The following is a 21,526-nucleotide window of genomic DNA, read 5'->3' on the forward strand; positions in this document are numbered from 1 at the left end:
AAAGCATAAGGAAAAACAGGATGACACATAACATGATAGACTGAAGAAAGGGGAATTAGGTTAGGATTAATTATTTTTAAAAGTAGCAAGGCAATATAATCATAAACACAAAAGAGAAAAAAATATCAGACAAGAACTCACAAGCAAAAAGAGCACATTACTTAATACCTTAAATGATGAATTCATATAAGTGAGGCAGGAGAACTAAGATAATCTTCAATGAACAGAAGAGAAATAACTGCCCTGTACAGAGGCAACAACTTTCTTTTAGAGTGGAAGTACATTTCAATAAAGAGAGATATGTTGAAAAAGTAACTTCTTGAAGTAAAAAATGAAATTTAAAAAGTTTCAACTCCTCTCAACAGGCCTGAGAAGCTTTGATAGACTACGCTGTTCAACACTGTATAAGGGCTTTGACCTAAAATGACCAACACGTCACTACTTTGCAATGACCCATCTGCTTGGTTTTCTGTAGTCACCTGGACAGCTGCTTCTTGGAATATCTGCCTCTGGCATCCAAGATGCTTCCTTTCTTTCCAAGTGGGAAATCACATTTGGTTTGGAAACTGAAAATCGTGGTCATTGAAAATGAAAGTGGTAGGGAGTCACTGCAGAGTTCCATCAAAAAACAGAAGAAATACTCATTCAAACTCTTAATAGAAAGGTGGGGGAATAAGGGTGCTAGACGTATCTTTTACCACCAAGGGCACTACGTTAGCTGATGTTGTCTTGAGTTTTTTTTTCAACAACAGGGGGCTCAATGGCTTGATTGGAGGGAGAAGTAGGGTTTTTTCTTTCTTTTTATTGTTTTTTTTTTTAGGTGGCAGGAGAAGGAGAAATTACTTTTTTTCCCCCAAAAAGTATCCATAAAACTTAATAAAAGAATTCAAAACAAGTTCAAACCTTCTTTGGAAAAAATGTAGGAATGCTAGGAAGACCTTGAGGATAATTCAAAGGACCACTGAAGGATATTCTGTACTATGGTAGAATAGATTACTGTGTAGGGCTTAGGAAAAAATAGTTCATTTGACTCACTTCCTGCTTAGACAGTGGGAACACTGTGCATGATGAAACCTCCATTGGGATTAAAAAGAATATCTTGGATTTGAAGCAAAAGAGAGGGGAGGACACATTCTCATGAATAACAAGAAATCAATTTCCAGGCATACTAAGCTTAGATCTTTTTCCTAGAAACAGGTAGTACAAGAAATCAGTCCCTTGGCTACAAAAGGATTAGGACTATTTTCCTCCTGTATGTCAAAGAATAATTTAAATTCTTGAAAGTTTGCATAGTATATATAAAGACTCCAAAGGGGTAGCTGTTCTTACCCAAAGAAACCAAGTTCCTATAGTTCTCCAGCATCACATCCCAGTACAACTTTTTCTGAGATGGATCCAATTGCACCCACTCCTCCTGGGTGAATTCCACAGCCACATCCTTAAATGTCACTGATTCCTGAAATACCAAAAACATTGGTGCTTACCCAGCTATAGCTCTAACTGTTGTAAAGTTCAAATATAAACTCCTTGCCATTAGGGTGAGGGAACTGAGAGCATTAGGACAGCAAGTGGTACAGGGAATTGAGGCAATTGAGTCAATCACACTGACCCCCATTTTGTGACTCAGTTCTGGGGGTAGCTCAGTTCTTTTTCTGCTCAATTACAGGTCTAGTCCAACTTCTGTCTGGTGAGAAAAATTTATTCAATTGTGGACCTAGCCTTGTGTGGCTGAGAAATGAGACCTCTTCTATCTGCTGATTAGTTCTTAAAGACCTAGGTTATGCTGATCAGAAACCCAGTCAAATGCAAAAAGATTGATACAACAGGTTTTCTCACAACTGTACATCTCAAGAAACCCATGTCTTATCTAAAAACTGGCCTCATACTGAACACTTAATTATTGCTTCCGTGTTCCTATGATTGTATACATATGCTTGCAGGGAGTGGGCCACCTCAAATTCTGAATTCAGGGAACTGAACCTGTTGCCTTTCCCCGTCTCAACATGGAAAGTCCTCAATCTTTCCTCTAATTAGTAATCATATTACATAATATTGTATTATTTGCTTTTAATTAATTGGTCTTCTTTGATTGTTTTTAATGTATAAAAGTATGTCTTTCCCTTTATTCAGGGTCCAGCCCTAAGTTGAGGAAGGGGCCTGGTCAAGTTTGTCATGCAATTGCCATGAATTGTTCAATAAACTGATATGCCCAAAAGACTGAACCTTTATTTCCTCAGTCATTTCATCTTTCCCTTGCCACAAGTGATTACTTCATTTGTTTATTTGTATCCCAGTATAGTGTCTGGTATATAGCAGGCACTTAAGAATTCCTCTCTCAGAAAGAATTGATAAATAGAAGCATGTATAGAATGATTTTACATACACACACACACTTGTATCTAATGGTAGCCATCTCTAGGTTTCGGGGTAAAAGGAGAAAAAGAAATTTACGTGATAACTTTATTACATATTTAAAAGGAATAGCAAGTTACAGGTTAATAGATTTGTAGTTTATATGCAACCATCTTTTTATTATACGTATGTATTGGAAATGCTTGTTTTATTCCATAAATTAAAAATTAAATGAATAAAAAAAAAAGAATTCCTCTCTAACTAGTTTGTAAGGTCCATAAGGGAAGGAGCTATTATTGCCATCTTTGTATCCCCAGCACTTAGTACAGTGCCTGGCACTATGCAGGTATTTAATAAATGCTTATTGTCAGAAATGGTTCCAAATAATATCAATTTTAAATGTCTTTCATTTTTTTTTTACAGTGAGCACCTCTAGCTCCTACTACTTTTACCCTCTGAGCTGAAGCAGTAATATGGCTAATTCCTTTTCTAAAAATGAAATAGCTATCATGTGATCCAAAGTCTTTACTTCCAATCTAAACAAATCCAGTTCCTTTGACTAATCAGCCTGATTTCTTCACAAGACAGTTTCCTTCCTCTTTTCATCCAATTGCTGTGCTTCTTAAAATGTGGTGCTCTGAAATAAACACAATTGTGCTCTATGCTCCTAGAACCATACAAGTGGGGGACTACAATCTCCTGTCTGTAACAGCATGTAAACAATTTTTTACTATTGAAAAGGGTGTTAAAGGACCATAACTTTCCAATTCATATATTTAGAGCTGGAAGAGACTTTAGAGTCCAACTTTCTCATTTTACACATTAGGGAAGTGAGGACCTCAGAGGAGAAGTTGACTTACTTGAGGCCAAATGGGGAGTAAATGGTAGATCTACACTTTGAGCCCAGATCCTCTTGGCTTCAAATCCAGGGCTATTCTTAATGTACAATGTTGCCATTCCCTTTCTATATCACCAGACCAAAGCCACAACTGAATTTTTACACAAAAACATTCATAAGAGCACACCTTTGAGCAGCAAAGAACTGGAAACAATTCTTACCAATAAATAATAGCTAGAAAAAAATGGCATATGAATAAGTCATTTATATAGTTAAAAATGACAAATATGAGCAATTCTGAGAAGCATTTGAAGATATGCATTAACTGACAGTGCAAAATAAGCAGATCCAACAAAATGTAATAAACAAAAACTACAAAAATATAAATAATAAAAAAAAGATCCTGAACTATGATAAAAAAAATAGTCCATGTGAACATTTGGGGTGCATTCTCTAAATTTGATCATCTCACATTTCTTTTGAGCTACTTCCATTCTGCTGTGCGAAAAACTGCTGGGAAAATGGCAAAGCAGTCCAAAAGAAACTAAGCATAGACCAGTATCTTACACCTTATACCAAGATAAGGTTATGATTTAGACATAAAGGATGATATCAGAAGTAAAGTATGGAAGCACGGAAAAATTTGCCTGTCAGATTTATGGAGAATGGAAGAATTTATGACCAAACAAGAGGTGGAGAACATCAGGGGAAGTAAAATTAATAATTTTGATTACATTATATTTAAAGTTTTACAAAAACAAAACTAATGCAGACAAAATTGGAAGGAAAATGGAAAAAAATTAATTTTTAACACCATGTTTCTCTGGCAAAGGCCTCATTTCTCAAATGCAGAGGGAAGTGAGCCAAATTTATAAAAATAAGAGCCATTCTCCATTTGAAAAATGGTCAAAGGACACAAACAGGCACTTTTCAGAAGAAATCAAAGCTATCAATAGTCATATAAAAATACTTTAAATCATTAATAATTAGAGAAATGCAAATTAGAACAACTCAGTGATACCACTTCACACCTATCAGATTGGCTAAAATGACAGAAAAAATAAATGCTAAATGCTGATGAGATGTGAAAAACAGGGACACTAATGCACTATCGGTGGAGATGTGAACAGCTCCAATCATTCTGAAGAGTATTTGGAACTAGGCCTAAAGGACCATAAAACTGCATACCCTGAGACTTAGCAATACTAATATTAGGTCTATATCCCAAAGAGATCAAACAAAAGGGGAAAGGACAAAAATGTACAAAAACATTTACATTTTGCAACGACAAGAATTAGAAATTGAGAGGATGTTCAACAGCTGGGGAATGGCTGAATAAGATATGGTATATGCCTGTGATGGAATATTGTTGTGCACTGAGAAAAGATAAGGGGGATGCATTCAGAAAAACCTATGAAGACATGTCTGCTTCATTGTCTATGGCACCTTTTATTTATTTACTTTTTATTTTTTAATTAATTAATTTATTTTTAGTTTTCAACAATCACTTCCACAAGCTTTTGAGTTTTAAATTTTCTCCCCCTCCCTCCCCAAAACAGCATACAATCTGATATAAGCTCTACATATACATTCCTATTAAACATTTTCACATTAGTCACGTTGTAAAGAAGAATTAGAACCAGTAGGAGGAACCACAAGAAAGAAGAAACAAAAGAAAACAGAAGAGAAAAAAAAAGCAAGTAGTTTGCTTCAATCTGCATTCAAACTCCATAGTTCTTTCTCTGGATGTGGATAGCATTTTCCATCATGAGACTTTTGGAGATGTCTTAGATCCTTGCATTGCTGAGAAGGGCTAAGTCTATCAATATTACTCATAGCGCAACATAGCTGTTACTGGTATAACGTTTTCCTGGTTCTGCTCACTTCACTCAGCATCAGTCCATGCAAGTCTTTCCAGGTTTTTCTGAACCTGCTCATCATTTCTTATAGCACAATAGTATTCCATTACCTTCATATACAACTTGTTCAGCCATTCCCCAATCGATGGGCATCCCTCAATTTCTAATTCTTTGCCTCCACAAAAAGATCTGCTTTAAATATTTTTGTACATATGAGTCCTTTTCCCATTTTTATTATCTCTTTGGGATACAGCCCTAGAAGTGGTATTACTGGGTCAAAGGGTATGCACATTTTTACAGTCCTTTGGGCATAGTTCCAAATTGCTCTCCAAAATGGCTGGATTAGTTCACAACTCCACCTCTCCCACATCTTTTCCAGCATTTATCATTTTCCTGTTTTCTCATGTTGGTCAGTCTGATAGGTGTGACGGGGTACTTCAGAGTTGTTTTGATTTGCATTTCTCTAATCAATAGTTATTTAGAGCATTTTTTTCATATGACTATAGATATAGTTTTAATTTCTTCATCTGAAAACTGCCTGTTCATATTCTCTGAGCATTTATCAATTGGGGAATGCCTTGTATTCTTATAGATTTGACTTAGTTCTCTATATATTTTAGAAATGAGGCCCTTATCAGAGACACTGGTTGTAAAAATTCTTTTCCAGTTTTTTGCTTCCCTCCTAATCTTGGTTACATTGGCTTTGTTTCTGCAAAAACTTTTCAATTTAACATAATCAAAATTATCCATTTTGCATTTTATCATGTTCTCTCTCTCTTGCTTGGTCATAAATTCTTCCCTTTTCCATAAATCTGACAGATACACTAATCCTTGCTCTCCCAGTTTGCTTAAAGTTTCAGCCTTATATCTAAATCATGTACCCATTTTCACTATTTTGGTATATGGTGTAAGATGTTGGTCTATGCCTAGTTTCTGCCATACTCTTTTCCAATTTTCCCAGTTTGTCAAATAGTGAGTTCTTATCCCAGAAGCTAGTCACTGACTACTGTGTCTTGCTTACTTAGACTATTCCACTGATCCACCACTCTATTTCTTAGCCAGTTATGGTACCTTTTATCAAAATGTATTTTCCAGAGGATACTGGGAAGATGGCAGAAGACAGAAAACTCCAAGCTCTCCAGATTTCCCCCACAAACGAGATAAAATAGCACCTCAGGGTGAAGAGACTGGTAAAAATAAGCAAGAGTTGGGGCAGAACAGTGGTCTTCCTAGGACAAGTGGAGATCAGAAGATAAAACCCCAGGATGCAGGTAATGTGAAGTATAAAACACCTCCAGGCTAGCTTCACTGCAACAGCAAATGATGAACCCTGGGGTGAGCTGGGTTGGGAGAACCACAGGAACTTTCACCTCTTGGACAGTGTGGGAAGTCAGACATCTGAGCTGGGGAAGATCAAAGGAACCTCTGCTGATAAGGGACACCAGGCTCAACTGTGCTGCCGACATGCAGCCTTCGGTGAGAAGGAACCAGCACATGCCCGGTGAGTGCAGAAGTTATAGGGCAGGGATGCCACTGGCTGAGGTCAGAGTTCTCGGTTTTAGATTCAGGTCAAAGTAGAGAACTGAAAGAAGACCTGAGGCCAGAGGCAACTCCCCCCATGCCCTAGGAATACAAGTAATTACAATAACAAGCTGATATAATTTTTTTTTAAATAAGCAGGCAAAGGAGAAAGAACTTTAAAAAGACTAAAAATCAAATGAGATTGAGATTTTTTTAAAAAATAAGAACAAGAAAAACAAGATTATGAAAAGTAAGTCAACCAACTGGAAAAGGAGACCCAGAATCTTAAGGAAGAAAATGAATACTGAAAATTAGAATTGGGCAAGTGAAGCCAGTGAAGTTATAACAGAAATACAAGACATATAAAAAATGAAAAAAATAGAAGAGAATGCGAAACATCTTGTAAAAAGAAAAAAAACACAACTGATCTGGAAAACAGATCTAGAAGAGAAAACATAAGAGTAAATAGACCACCTGAATGCTACGATCCAAAGAACTGTGATACAATAATACAAGAAATAACTAAAGAAAATTGTCCTGAAATTTTAGAACAAGACGGCAAAGTAGAAATACAAAAAAACCACCCATCACCACATGAAAGAGAGCTTATGAGGAAAACCGAAGGAATATCATAGCCATGTTCCAAAACCCCCAGCTCATGGAGAAAATATTATAAGGAATAAGAAAAAAACAATTCAAATATAGTAAAGCCACAATTAGAATCACACTAGACCTGGCAGCAGCTACACCGAAAGACCGTAGGTCTCGGAACACTATATATCAAAGAGCAAAAGAATTGGGGTTATGGCCAAAAATGTCATACCAAGCAAAGTTAAGCAAAATCATGAATGAAAAAGATGGACATTCAATGAATTGTCAGACTTTCATGATTTGTTTGCAAAAAGACCTGAACTTAATAGAAAATTTGACAGACAGTACCATCAATGACTAATTACAAGGGTCTCAATAACCACAAACTATTTACTTTTTATATGTGGAAATGTAAAACAAATGTCTAAGATTGTTATTACTGATTGGGTAGTTTGAAAGAAAGATTATGGTAGAGCTGATTATGATGAGATTCTAAAAAGTAAAATCATATAGGAAAAACTAAAAAAGAATAATTATCTTTTACAAATGAAGTGCAAGAGGAAGAATTGACACAAAGGAATTAGATGGGGGAGGAGGGCTGGTAGTTCTGGAACCTTATTCTCATTAGCAATGGGTTAAAGAGGAAACGATACATAAAAATTTAGAAGGTTATAAAAGTCTTGTAAACTCAGAAAGAAATAAGAGGCCAGCAGGATAGGGAGGGGGTAGAGAATAAGGGAGAGATTTTTAGAGAGGTGGGGGAGAGTATAAGGGAGGGATCCTTGGAAGAGTAGTAGGTTAAGGAATAGAAGGGCAAGGAAGCATATAGAAATAATGCAGGAGTCAGGAGGGACAGGATATGAGATACACAAAAACATAAAATAATGATCAGGAGTAGAATTTATTAGGGGGAAAAAACAAATATAGTACAGTCTTACATAGATACATATGAATGTATATATGATTATAGCTATCTATGTAGATATGCATGCTAGTACATGGATGTACATGGATACATATGTATATGCTTGGGTGTATATGAGTACAGATATATATGAACAAGTATATATATGAATGAGTATATATATCTGTGTGTGTGCTTAATTTTCAACTTCTTGGGGAGAGGGGGAAGGAGGAAGAGAAAAGAACAAAGTAAAAAGTGCACAACAGAAAACAGAAAACCTACAAGGAAGCAAAGAAAAAAAGGAAAGCTCTAAATACAATGTGTAGTATTTCATAGGCTTGCTTGAAATAGAAATTTATCTTTGTATTTTGAATCTTCTCATGTTCTACTATGCACATGGCAATGTTTTCTTTTCTTTCCTTATTTTGTATTTAAGTTTAAAATTAAAAGGAAAATGTAAATGAATACATTTACTGTAGCGCTTTTTATTAAAATCTATTTTAGCCATAACTTTGAGATCATAATTGCTACCCCTACCTTTTTAGCATCAGCCAAAGCATGACAAATTCTATTCCAACCTTCCATTTTAACTCTGAGTATATCTCTCATTCTTAAATGTGTTTCCTGTAAACAACATATTGCTGGATTCCGATTTTTAATAAAGTCTGCTATCCATTTCCATTGTATAGATGAGTTCATCCCATTCATACCCAAAGTTTATAATTACTTTTTGAATTTCCCTCCATCTTATTTTTGCTATTTTTCTTCTCAGCCTCTCTTTTTGCCCCTTTACCCTCCTAATCTTGATCTACACACCCCTCCAACAGACCTTCCCTTATCTTCTCCCTCCACCCTCCTATATCTTATTCTATACATCCTTCTAAAATTCCCTCTCCCGCCCTGTCCCCTAGTTTTCTCACTTCTCTACAAGTTCAGAAGACTTCTACACTCCTCCAGATGTACACAGTGTTTTCTCTTCAAAGGTTCCAAGATTACCAGCCCTCCACCCCTACCAGCTTCCCCTGTATCCTCTTCCTCTTACGCCCCAATTTTATGAGAAAATTGCTTTTTACCTTTTCCTGCCCAATTTTCTTTAGAATCACCCCTTCATACATACCTCCAACCTTTCTTTCAAACTACCTTAGTAATAATGACAGTTTTAAGAATACTGATAACATTTTCACACATAATAAAGAAACAGTTTGACATTAGCAGTGCCTTATAATTAGTCTTTAAAGTGTGCCTTATATTTCCCTCAGGATCTTTTTATATCACATTTTCTACTGAGTTCTGGTCTTTTTCTTACAAATCTTGTAGTCTTTCAGTTTGTCAAATGACCACTTCTTTTTCATTCAGGACTATACTCAACTTTTCTGGGTTAAATGATTCTTGGAACAGCCCCAGCTCTTTGCTCTTCTAAACATAATGCTCCAAGACCCATGGTCTTCTAGTGTAGAAGCTCCTAGGTTTTATGAAAAACTATATATTTTCACAGCATTAAAATTATTTTTCTTCCTTGCCAATATTTCTGCCTAACCTAGAGTTTTGAAACTTGACTATGACATTTTGGTAAGTTTTCTATCTGGAATCTTTTTCAGGTGGGGAATGATATTTTTTTTCTATTTCTACATAACCCTCTTGTTCTAAAAATTCAGGTCAATTTTCCTTAATAATTATTTGTAATAGTGTATCCAGATTAGCTTTTTGACCATAACTTGGAGGTAGTTTGACAATTCTTATATTGTCTCTCCTTGATCTATTCTCCAAATCATTTATTTTTCTAATGAGATATTTCACATTCTAATTTTTTTTATTACTTCCTCGTGTCTTATAATGTCATTCAATTCTAGTTTTCAAGGACTTATTTTCTCCCTTAAGAGATCATACCAAGATGGTAGAAAGAAGTCAGGAAGTTGCCTCAGCTATCCCCAGTTTCCTTCAGAAATAAAATTAAAATATGTTTAATAGGGATGTAAATGTAAAGCCTGTATCAGATTATGCGCCATCTTGGGGGAGGAAAGAGGAGAAAAATTTTCAACTCAAAAGTATATGGAAGTGATTGTTGATAAATCAAAATAAATTAATAAAATTTAAAAAATGTTTCTAATAAAAAGTCCTATGTAAGCTAAAAAAAAAGAGAAATAACGTTAAAACAAGACTCTAAACAGATTCTAGAGCGACAGAACCTACAAAAACACTGAGTGAAATAATTTTACAGTTTAAGATAATTTAGAAGAAAGGACTGTCCCACTTGGGTAAAAGGGAAAACATGGTGTCTAGACAAATCAGAAGGAAGCTCTTAGCCACAGCACAGATCAACAGCCAAGGTCCCAATCACTGATCCAAGCATTCTTGAGAGCAATTTGGAACTGTGACCAAAAGGCTATAAAACTGCATAAGTTTTGATCCAGTAATACCACTGCTAGGTCTGTATCCTAAAAAGATCATAAGAAAGGGAAAGGAACCCACGTGTACAAAAATATTTACAACAGCTCTTTTTCAGGAGGCAAAGAATTGGAAATTGAAAGAATGCCCAACAATTAGGGAATGGCTGAATAAGTTGTGGTACATGAATGTGATGGAACACTACTGTAATGAACACAATGATATTAGAAAAACATGGAAAGACTTACACAAAATAATGAAGAGTGAAACAAGCAGAACCAAGGGAAGATTGTATATACTAACAGGAATATTGTTTTAAGAACAAATTTGAATCAAAAACTTATTTTGACTACTATAAATACCCAAATTAACTATGAAGGCTATATGAAGACACTATCTGCATCCAGAAAAAGGATTGATAAATAAAAGCATATATGGAATAATTTTACATAGGTATACATATATATGTATACTACATATATACACAAATACATGCATACACACACACACAAAAACACACACATCTAATTGCGTCTAATGGTAGCCATGTGGAGGAGAAAAAAAATTGCATGGTACTGTTCTATATTTAAAAGGAATAACAAGTTGCACATAACAAATCTGCAATTTCATATGCAATTATCTTTTTCATTATACTATGTTATAAAAATGCTTGCTGTATCCCATAAATTAAAAATAAAATTAATGTGCAAAGTGAAAACTAGGAATACAGTGCCCACAGTAACAGCAGTAATGATCAACTGTGAAAGACTCAGCTACTCTGATGAATACAATAATCCATGAAAAGTTTAAAGGTCCAATTATGACAAACAAAGAGAGAACTACCCAACTTTCAGTGAGGATTGAAGCATATTCTTTTTCTCTTTCATTTTTCTTACATTTTCTTTTGGACTACGGTTAATAGGGAAATGTTTTGCATTACTTCCCAGGAAAAATGGGTGTCCTATTGTTTACCTTCTCAATGGGTGGGGGAAGAATTGGAAGGAGCTAAGGAATTTATAACACGAAATTAAAAACAACAACAAAAAGTAAATGTAATTAGGGTTTTTTTCTGTGTGGAGAGGATAAATTGGTGACTATGGTATCTTTTAGCTATAAACATATATGCCCACAATTTCTACTGTTATAGCACAGGACAAAGAAACCTATCCCACGGTCTCTGGCCTCAGATGAAAGCAGCAAGTGGCACTCACGTTCCCGGGCCTGGCGTCAGGGCAGGAGTCATTCCCTCTTCCTCCAGGCTTTCCTCTTGGGGCAGAGCAGAGGCCACAGAAGGGAGAGCTGGGGAGGAAAGGAGAAGGAGGAGAGTGAGGGGTCACACCGGGGGTCTGCCCTGCTCAGACCAGACATTCCCACTTCTCCACTGCGGGGAGATCAGGGAGGGGGGCAGGGGCAGGATGGGGGTGGGGCCAGAAGGAAGCGATCATTTCTTTCCGGGGAGGGGGGTCTGTCTTGGGGCCAGCATCTCTTTAGAGACAAATTGGAGGACAGACAGGTAACCCTTACAGCAGGGGAGGGCACGGGGCCCCGGCAGCATCAGGGAAGGCTTCCCGGAGGAGGGGCTGCCCAGGAGGATACTGGGCGGAGGAGATGAGGCCACGGGAAGTCCCCACCGAAGGCCAGACAGACACACACCAGGAGCAATACATTCCCTGGGGCTCTGGGCACGGGGCAAGGCCTGGGCCTCGGAATGCGGGCGTGACTGAAGGAGGATTAGACCCCGCCCCCAGGCTCCCCCTCCGCCTGCTCGGCCTCCAACCCCTGCACCCCCTCCCCCGCACGGGCCGCCAGGGAGCCGCTCCGGCGCTCCGCCCATTCTCCGTGAGCTCCCAATCCAGCCCCTGGTGCTCCGACCCCGTCGCACCCCCGCACCGGCTCCTGGACCTGGCCCCGCTCTCGGCCCCCGCTCACCCGGTCACACTTCAGCCCAGGACAGAGAAGGGGAAGCGGGAACCAGCAAGCGTGGAAGTGGTGGAGGGAAAAGTAAACGGAAGTTTCGTAGTTAGACGGTAGTCTAATCCTCCCGCCCGTGAGCTTGGAAAATGCCGAGCACGGCCTTCTGGGAATCGTAGTCTGGAGGCTTAGGAGCCTTCTGCGCATGGCTGGGGCCGGGCCCCTCCCCCGGCCTGGAATGCGGTCCTGCCTCCCCCACCTGCCCCGCCCCTCCCGCCCCTTCCTGCCAAGAGCCCCGCCCCCTCCGCTCCTCCTCCTACCTCGTGCGTGGTCTTCACAGCCCCAGATCCCACGGGGAGTCACCAGGCGTGGGCTCACAGACCTCGAGGCGTCCTGGGGCTCCTCCGAGGCTAGTCCAGCCCGCAGTCTCTCCCACTCCGGCAGCCAGTCACAAAGGCGACCGCTCTAATGAAGTGCTTCCTGTGCACCAGCATCTTCCCGCAGGAAGTGACGCAAACACGCAGAGACGTCACGGCTCTGAGGAAGGAGACCACAGGCTGGGGCGGGATGCCCTGAGGGCTCGCTCAGCCCCCTGGGGCTTCCAGGAGAACGCACGAGTGGGCCCGGGGCAGCAGGAGAGGGCAAGGGGGCGTCGGCCCGTGCTGGCTTTGTGTCTTTCCTCTGCCAAGGAGACTGACCCGAGGGAGACCAGGAGACGTGGAGAGCGTTTGGCTGGGCCTGGGGAATGCCAGTCCTCTGCTAGATGGGCTCAATAAAACTCAGAGCTGACGTTTAGGTGGAGCTCACTGTGTTCCAGGCACGGCTAAGCACTTTACAAGGACTAAATCGTCTGGTCCTCACAACAGCCCTGGGAAGCAGGTGCTGTTATATATACACTATTTTATAGATGTGGAAACTGGGGTGAAGTGACTTGCCCAGGGTCACACAGCTAGTATGTGTCAACTGTTTGGTCTGAGGCCAGATTTGAATTCAGGTCCTCCTGACTTCAGGGCCAGTGCTCTATCCACTATACCATCTAGCTGCCCCTGTGCAAACCCTTTGATCCAGCAATACCACTACTAGGTCTGTATGCCAAAGAAATCATAAAAAAGAGAGAAGGACCCACATAGACAAAAATATTTATAGTAGCTCTTTTTGTGTCAACAAGCAATGAAAAATATAATTTTAAATTTAATATAAACAAAATTATCTATTTTACATTTCTTAATGCTCTCTGTTGCCCATTTGGTCATAAATTCTTCCCTTCATAGATCTGATAGGTGGACTATTCTTTGCTCTTCTAATTTGTTTACAGTACCACACTTTATGTCTAAATCACGTACCCATTTTGATCTTATCTTGGTATACAGTATAAGTTGTCCTATAACTAGTTTTTGCCATATTATTTTCTAGTTTTTGTCAGATGGTGACTTCTTATCCCCAGAGCCTGGGGTCTTTGAGTTTATTAAACGCTGGATTACTGTGGTCATTTACTACTGTGTCTTATATATGTAATCTATTCCCCTGATCTTCCACGTTATTTCTTAGCCTGTACCAGATAGTTTTGATAATTACTGCTTTATAATATAGTTTGAGATCTGGTGTTGCTAGGCCACCTTCTTTTGTATTTTTTCTTTCATTAATTCCCTTAATATTCTCGACCTTTTGTTCTTTGAAATGAATTTTTTTCTTATTTTTTTCTATCTCTATCAAATACATTTTTGGTAGTTTTATTGGTATGGCACTGAATAAGTAAATTAGTTTAGGCAGAATTGTCATTTTTATTATATTGACTCAGCCTACTCATAAGCAATTGATATTTTTCTAACTGTTTAGATCTTACTTTACTTGTGTAAGAACTAATTTGTAATTGTGTTCATATAGTTTCTGGGTTTCTCTTGGCAGGTAGACTCCCAAATATTTTGTATTGTCTTCAGTTACTTTAAATTGAAACCAAAACTTTGACCTCCAACATCAAGACCCAAAAGAAACATAAACAGGTAAAAAGGGGAAAAACCCAGAAGAGATTCAGTAGATCTCAGCTGTTTACATCCCACATGGGAAGATGATACTTGTAATTCTTTTTCCCCTGTGGGAAACAGATAACTCCTTTATTGTGTACATTTTGAAGTGATCTTCCAATTTCTTGTTTCACAGAAAACATTAAGTATATACTCAGCTTAACATATATGTTGTAAACCTGCCTTGTTCCCTAAATTTAAAAAAAAATCATTCCAACAACTTATGCAGGAGGCCATTTCATCTGACATTCCTCCAAGGACGTGCAGATGGATATAACAGACAGATTGCCCCCCTTCTGCACCTTCATTGATCACCATTCGATATCCTCTCTTCAGACCCAGGTCAGCTACACATTTCTTACCAACAGTCATTAAGTGTCCAAGAAGATTTTCATCATCCTCTTCTGCAACAGATTATCTGAGTTAGCTTTCTTAGGTATCACCAGGAAATGAGTTGGGGCTTGTGGGCAAACGTTATGGAAAGCAAGATGCCAGTCATCTTCAAAACTGATTTTGGTGGGGCAGCTAGGTGGCGCACTGGATAGAGCACTGGCCCTGAAGTCAGGAGGACCTGAGTTCAAATCCAGCCTCAGACCAAACACTTGATACTAGCTGTGTGACCCTAGGCAAGTCACTTAACCCCAATTGCCTAAAAAGGAAAAAAAATTATTATGACCAGGATTTTCTTGCAAATTTTTTTCCTGAAGATGGTGTCTCCCCTGGGCTGGGCAGTGTGAGCTTTGCTGATCTCATCTGCCATAGCTACTGACAAGCATAAGAAAAAAAAATACTTTAAATTACAAATAATTAGAGGGATTAAAAAAACCCTTCAACCTCACACTCATCAAATTGGCAAAGTTGACCCCAAAAATGGCAAATGCTGTATGGACTGTGACAAAACAGGTATATTAATGTATTGTTGATGGAGCTGTGAATTTTTCCAGCCATTCTGGAAAATGATTTGGAATGATGCCCCCAAATCTGTTCAACTGTGAATAACCACTGGCCCAGTGATACCACTACCAGGACTATATGCCAAATCAAAGAAACAGGAAAAGATTCAAAGGCATAAAAATATTTAAAGCAGCTTTTTTTGTAGTGAAAAAGATCTAGAAATTGAGCAGATAACCCATCAGTTGGGGAATAGCTGAAAAAATTATGGCATATGTATGTGGTGGAATCTATTGTGTCGTAATAAATGATGAAGGAGATGGCATCACAGAACTATGAAAGACTTGCGTCAGTTACTCAATCAGTAAATTGATACAAATTTATTAAGCACCTACTATGTGCCAGGCACCCTTGTACTGGGGAAACAAAAAGAAGCAAAAGACAATCCTTGCCCTCAAGGAGCTTACAGTCTACTGGGGGAGACAACATGCAAACAGAAACATGCAAAGTAAATTATATGCAGGATAAAACAGTGGGAAAACAAAAAAATTAAAAGGTGTTGGAGAAGGTTTTTGTAGAGGGTGGGATTTTAGTTGAAACTTAAAGGAAACCAGGGAGATCAATAGTTGGAGGAGAGGAAGGAGAGCATTCCAGGTATGGGGGACAGCCAGAGAAAATGCCTGGAGCCAAGAAATAGCGTGTCTTCTTTGAGAAATGGCCAGGAGGTCAGGGTAACTGGATGGAAAAGTATGTGGCACAGAGTAAAGCTTAAGAAAACTAGAAAAGTAGGAGGGGGCTATGTTATAAAGGGTTTTGAATGTAAAAGAGAGAATTTTGTATTTGATCCTGGAGCCAATAGGGAGCCACTGGAGTTTAGTTGTGTGTGTATGTGTGTATTATGATTGGACCTGTGCTTTAAGAAAATCACTCAATGGCTGAATGGAGGATATAATGGAGTGGGGAGAGACTTCAGGCTGGCAGACCCACCAGTAGGCTATAGCAACGGTAAAGGCATGGTGGTGATGAGGATCTATACCAGGGCAGCATCAGTGTCAGAGAAGATGGGGGGAGTATTCAAGAGATGTTGCAAAGGTGCAATGAATTGGCCTTGGCAACAGCTTGGATATATGGTGGTGAGAAATAATAAAACATCAAAGATGACTCCAAGGTTGTGAGCCTGAGAGAGTGGGAGGATGGTATTGGAGGATGGAGGATGGTGTGTTCCTTGCAGTAACAAGGAATGCACATCCTAGGGTTTAAGGGAAAAGATAGTAAGATTCATTTTGGACATATTATGTTTAAGATGTCTACTGGACATTCAGTTTCAGATGTCTGAAAGGCAGTAGGAGATGCAAGACTGAAAGTCATCAGAAAAGATTTGAGAATTGTCACTATAGAGATGGTAATTAAATCCATGGGAAATGATTAGATCACTGAAATGAAGTAGTACAGAGTGATAAAAGAAGAATTTAGAACCCAGGACAGAACCCTGAAGGATACTTTTGTTGTTTGTCCTTCATTCTCAAAGAGGACCATGACATTGGGAAGGTTATGTCAGGACTTGCAAGTGAATTGGATTAAGTGAGGCAGGGCTGTGCAAAGTCACTAGCCTCACTGTCTCCTCCAGAGCTGTGGCTCTGGTAAGATGCAGATCAGGATGCCTGGAGGTGGTCTTGGGAGCAGTGGGAGACCTTGGCCTTTTTAAGCTAAGGTCTTTCCCAAGTCTCATTTTTGTCTGAGGCAATGTCCATTCAGTGATTAAGATTAGGTAGGAAATGAGGCAGGGAATGGCTTTTTTTACCTAGTCAGAAATAAATCAATCTGGGAGGAGAAGACCCTCAAGGTTTCTGGCCAAACCAGAAACAATTGCTATTTTCATCCACTCTGAGCCACCAGAGTCCAGATGAAGAACACTTACATTTTTAGAAGGTGTGATCTGGAAGAAGATCTAATAAGGGAGAAAGAGGACAAGTAAGATCAGTAGAGTGAGAACTAGTAGAGTGTGGTGTCCTGAAAACCCAGGTAGAAGAGAGTATCAAGGTGGAGAAAGTGATTAATGGAGTCAAAAGTTGCAGAGAGGTCAAGGAGAATGAAGATTGAGAAGAAGCCCTTTGAGTTGGCAACCAATGTATCATTAATAACTCTAGAAAGAGCCATTGTTGCGGAATTGTAAGGAAGCTGGATTGTAAGGGATTAAGAAGAGAGTGAGGGGGGAGAGAGTGGACAGTTTGGACCAAGTAGAAATTATAATGGTCATGGAAGATGAATTTGGGTTTGAAATTCCTGACATAGATGCTGAAAAGTTAATGTGTTCATGAGAGATTGTGGATTACATTGTAGATGAGAAAGATGTGTACCTTTAAGTCTTTTTTTTTTAATCAAAGAACTCGGATGATCTCAGCAAGTGTCTGAATGTGAGAACGCATTACTAGACAGTTGCTGCTTTTGTCGGGAGTATTTTTATTGGAACTATATTTAAGTTGTCTAAATATGTGTTGGCCTTTAAAAAATAAATATATAAAAATAAGAGAAGTTATCAACAGTGTTAAAGATTGTAGAGTTCAAGAAGGATGAGATTAAGAAAAGCCCTTCAGATCTAGCTGTTAGGAGATACCTAGTATCTTCACAGAGCTTAGTTTAAGTTGAATAATGAGATTGGAAGCTCTCCTGTAGAGTTAGGAGAGATTGAGAGAAAAGGAAGTAGAAGTACCTATCACAGATATCCTTCTCAAGGATTTTTGCCACAAAAGGAAGGACAGATGTGTGAAGATAGCTCATGGGGGTGAATAGATTAAGTGATTTTTTTTTTTAGAATACAGGAGACATGACTATGTTTTTAGGCAATAAGAAATCAGATAGTGACTAGGGAGAGACTGAAAGTAAGTGGGAGAGTAGGGAGGATAGAGGAGACCATGTGCTGGAGAAGACAGGATGGAAGGGGATGACCTGTATATGTAGAAAGGTTTGCACTGGCCAGGAGAAGAGCCACCTTTTCTTAAGAGACAGGAGTAAAGTTGGAAAAAGTGACAGAACGTATCTGGAAGGTGTGAGTTAAGGAAGATGTGAGAAGGTGAAGCTCTGCATGAATAGCTTTAATTTGTTCAGTGACGTATGAAATAAGGTTCTCCACTGAGAGACTGGTGGAAGGGGGGCTATCTTAGAAGTCTGAGGAGAAATGAAAAACTCTGGAAAAGCCTCTGTGGTGATAGAGATACTATGGGAGACACTATGTAACAAACATGATCCAGTCTAACTTTGTTCTACAGCATTTAAGTAGGAAGGAAGATGGGAATAATCCAGGTATGAGGCTAACTAAGGCATGATCAGTGATAGGATAAGGGGCTCAAGAAAAGAAAACAGTGTAGACTCAATTCATTCACCAAGAGGTCAAGATGGAGAAGAGTGTAGCCATAGCATGGGAAAGAGCCTGGGAAAGAAGCTAGTGGTCGAGCATGAGTAGGTCATAGAAAGGATGAAGAACAAGGTTTAAGATTGCAAGGTTGAGAAAGAAAGGGATGGAATAACAATAGATTGTGATTAGATAAGCACATTTCAGAGGTTATGACCATGGAGGAGATGCACTGGTGGGAGTTGGCAAGATTAAGGGTATGACCCTCTGTGTGTCCTTAGGTGGGGTGGAGGATAATCTCATGGCAAACTAGTAAACTGCACAACTGGAAGAGAAGGGTTTTTGAGGGAGTATGTTGTTATGTGACTATGCATGTTCAAGTCCTGTGGTATGAGTGCAGGAGTTGGAAAAGAAAGAAAGACTGAGCCAATCAATGAACTCACTGAGGAATGAGAGAGTGTGTCCTTGAGGTAGAGACACAAAAGCTAACAGATTTCTGACTGGGTGGTAGATGTGGATTCAGTAGAAGAGGTTACTGGAGATGAAGATAGGGAGAATCTAGATGTGACAGTGGAAAGCAAGGAGTATTCAGAATTCCCCACCTGAATTAGTGATTGGTTCCTGGTAGAATATGGTGACCCAATAAGCCTCAAGCGTCTGTGTCTCCCTTTGATGGTCAAGGGAACAGAATCATTCCACTTCACAATCATCTTCTCTCCTCAGTTTCAAAAGATGTCAGAGACACATGTTCCAGGAGAAAGGAAGAAGAGCCACTTGGGGCCTTTTCATCGAGATGTTTCTTGTCTTGGATCTCATCTAGTTCTCAAGTAGTCTCTAGTTTCCCTGCCAAACTTGTCATGTGAAACTAGCATCCCTAAAATTAAAAAACAGACTAAAAGATGTAAAAATCTCAGTGTTCAGTGGGCTATAGGAAGACAGGTACAATAATCCTGTGTTACAAGAGCCTTGGATTAATCCAATATTTCTGGGAAACAATATAGGGGAGGGAGGAAATAAGCATATACAGCTCCTATTGTGTGCCAGGAACTGTGCAAAGAGCTTTAAATGTAGCATCACATTTGACCCTCACAGCAACACTGAGTAGGAGGTGCTTTTGTTCTGCTCATTTTGTAGACTAAAAACCAAGCCAAACAAAACAGGCAGATGGTGGAATCACAGGTCCACAAAAAAATTATCGTGCCATTAGAAAAGCCAGATTCCCTTTTCTTTTTATTATCAACATACACACCCTTACTAGGTAAAAGAAGTGTGCACAGGAACGTTCTGTTTGGTCTGAATAGACCACAAGCTAATAAACAAATAAAAATAATAATAGTTAACATGGATATAGTGCCTAGTATGTACCAGGCACTGTCCTAAGCACTCTACAATTAATATCTCATTTTATCCTCACACCAACCCTGGGAGATGTCTGCTGTTAACATTTCCATTTTTTAGATGGGGAAACTGGGACAGAGATTAAGTGACTTGCCCAAGGTCACGTAGCTGGTGCAAGTGTTTAAGGCTGGATTTGAACTCAGCCCTTCCTGGCTCCAGAGGTAGTGTTCTATTCACTGTGTCAACCAGCCTAGTAGATAAGGCCACTTTCCCGCAAGAACCACACAGGCCTCACCCCATCCTTCCCTGAGTTCCAGGTAATTTGGTGAATGGTGGTGGAATTAACTCCAGCTGGGCTAGGTCTGGGTCATAGAATCCTGGCTTACAACCCCCTCCCTGTTTGGTCACAGGGAACATACCTGGGGAAAGGACCTTCTTTTGAATATAAGCAGAAACCTATAAACCATAAGAAAGAGGGATTGAGTACATGAACTTGACCCTGTCAATACACATCTCTGGGTTCAGTTTCTTCATTTGTAAAAATGAATGGCTTGGAGGGCATCATCATTGTGATCACTAGATCGAAGAGTACGTTGTGGGTGTGTGTAACATGGGTGAGGAGCCTGGAAAGGTAGGAGGGGGACAGAGTAAGAAGGGCTTTGAACCCCAAAAGGAAGATCCTAAAAGCAATGGGGAGTCACTGGAGTTTATTGAGTAGGGGAGAGAAGGATGTGACGTAGTCTGATCTGTGCTGTAGCAAGACCAGGGTGACAGTTAAATGGAGAATCCTCTGATCTTGAGTGAAGAGAGTACTTGGAGGAATAAATTATGACATCTCACAAGATGACAAAGAAGACTGGGACAAGGTAGAAGAGAGGTAAAGGTGCTGGATGCTAATCCACTGTGGTCTGTGCTCCTGGGTTCAAATCACTTTCTTGTGGATGTCTTTCATGTATGGTCCCATCATCCTGAATGTGTCCTACACATGTGGCTATACCTCTTTGAAAGTGTCTGACCTCACTTCATCTCAGAAGCTAAGAAGGGTCAGGCTGAGATAACATGTGGATAGGAGATTGCCTAGGAATGTTTGCTACTACATCTGAGAGTCAGCACAGTGTAATGCATACAGTACTGGACTTGGAATAAGGAAGGCTTATTTTCAAATATAACCTCAGAAACTTAGTGTGATTCTGGGCAAGTGACTCCATCTCTCTATGCTTCAGTTTCCTTCTCTGCAAAATGGGGACTTTGGTCACAATAACCTGTCAATGGGATTTTTTTTTAATTAGGCAAAATATGTTTTTTTTTTTCCCTCCCAAATTCAGTATATGTCATCATCAGTCCTCTGGAATTATGGTCATTCAGTTGATTAGAATTCTTACAGCTTTAAAAGGTTTTTCTTTTTATATTATTATTGTTAATATATAATTGTTCCTCTTGCTCTGCTTACTTTATTCTGCATCAGTTCATATAAGTCTTTCTGTGTGTCTTTTTAATCATCTATTTCCTCATTTCTTATAACACAAAAATATTCTATTATATACACGTCTGGTAATTTGTTCAGTC

The 21,526-nt window shown here is 39.2% G+C and overlaps 1 protein-coding gene and 1 pseudogene across 4 annotated transcripts in view; both read right to left on the minus strand.

Annotated features, from left to right (window-relative positions):
- Positions 1–12,485, minus strand: part of LOC110202768 (uncharacterized) — a 37,393-nt gene extending 24,908 nt beyond the window's left edge. For 3 of the 4 annotated variants that reach the window (XR_013484437.1, XR_013484439.1, XR_013484438.1), the window contains exons 1-2: positions 12,380–12,485; positions 11,662–11,749 (exon numbers count right to left, since the gene is read on the minus strand). Coding sequence is in view for 1 of the 4 variants with exons in the window: in XM_020979051.2 (XP_020834710.2) it covers positions 1,330–1,363 (34 nt within the window). In the remaining 3 variants the exon portion in view is untranslated. Of the gene's footprint in view, positions 1–1,329; positions 1,457–11,661; positions 11,750–12,379 lie in introns of those variants that run through there. The other variant, XM_020979051.2, reaches the window with a different exon arrangement.
- Positions 12,486–14,603: 2,118 nt separating this feature from the next.
- On the minus strand, positions 14,604–15,142 carry LOC110202786 (adenosine 5'-monophosphoramidase HINT1 pseudogene; annotated as a pseudogene).
- Between the last annotated feature and the right edge of the window lie 6,384 nt (positions 15,143–21,526).

Source organism: Phascolarctos cinereus, unplaced genomic scaffold, assembly GCF_003287225.1.
Source record: "Phascolarctos cinereus isolate Bilbo 61053 unplaced genomic scaffold, phaCin_HiC Scaffold_2;HRSCAF=192, whole genome shotgun sequence".
Taxonomy (NCBI): domain Eukaryota; kingdom Metazoa; phylum Chordata; class Mammalia; order Diprotodontia; family Phascolarctidae; genus Phascolarctos; species Phascolarctos cinereus.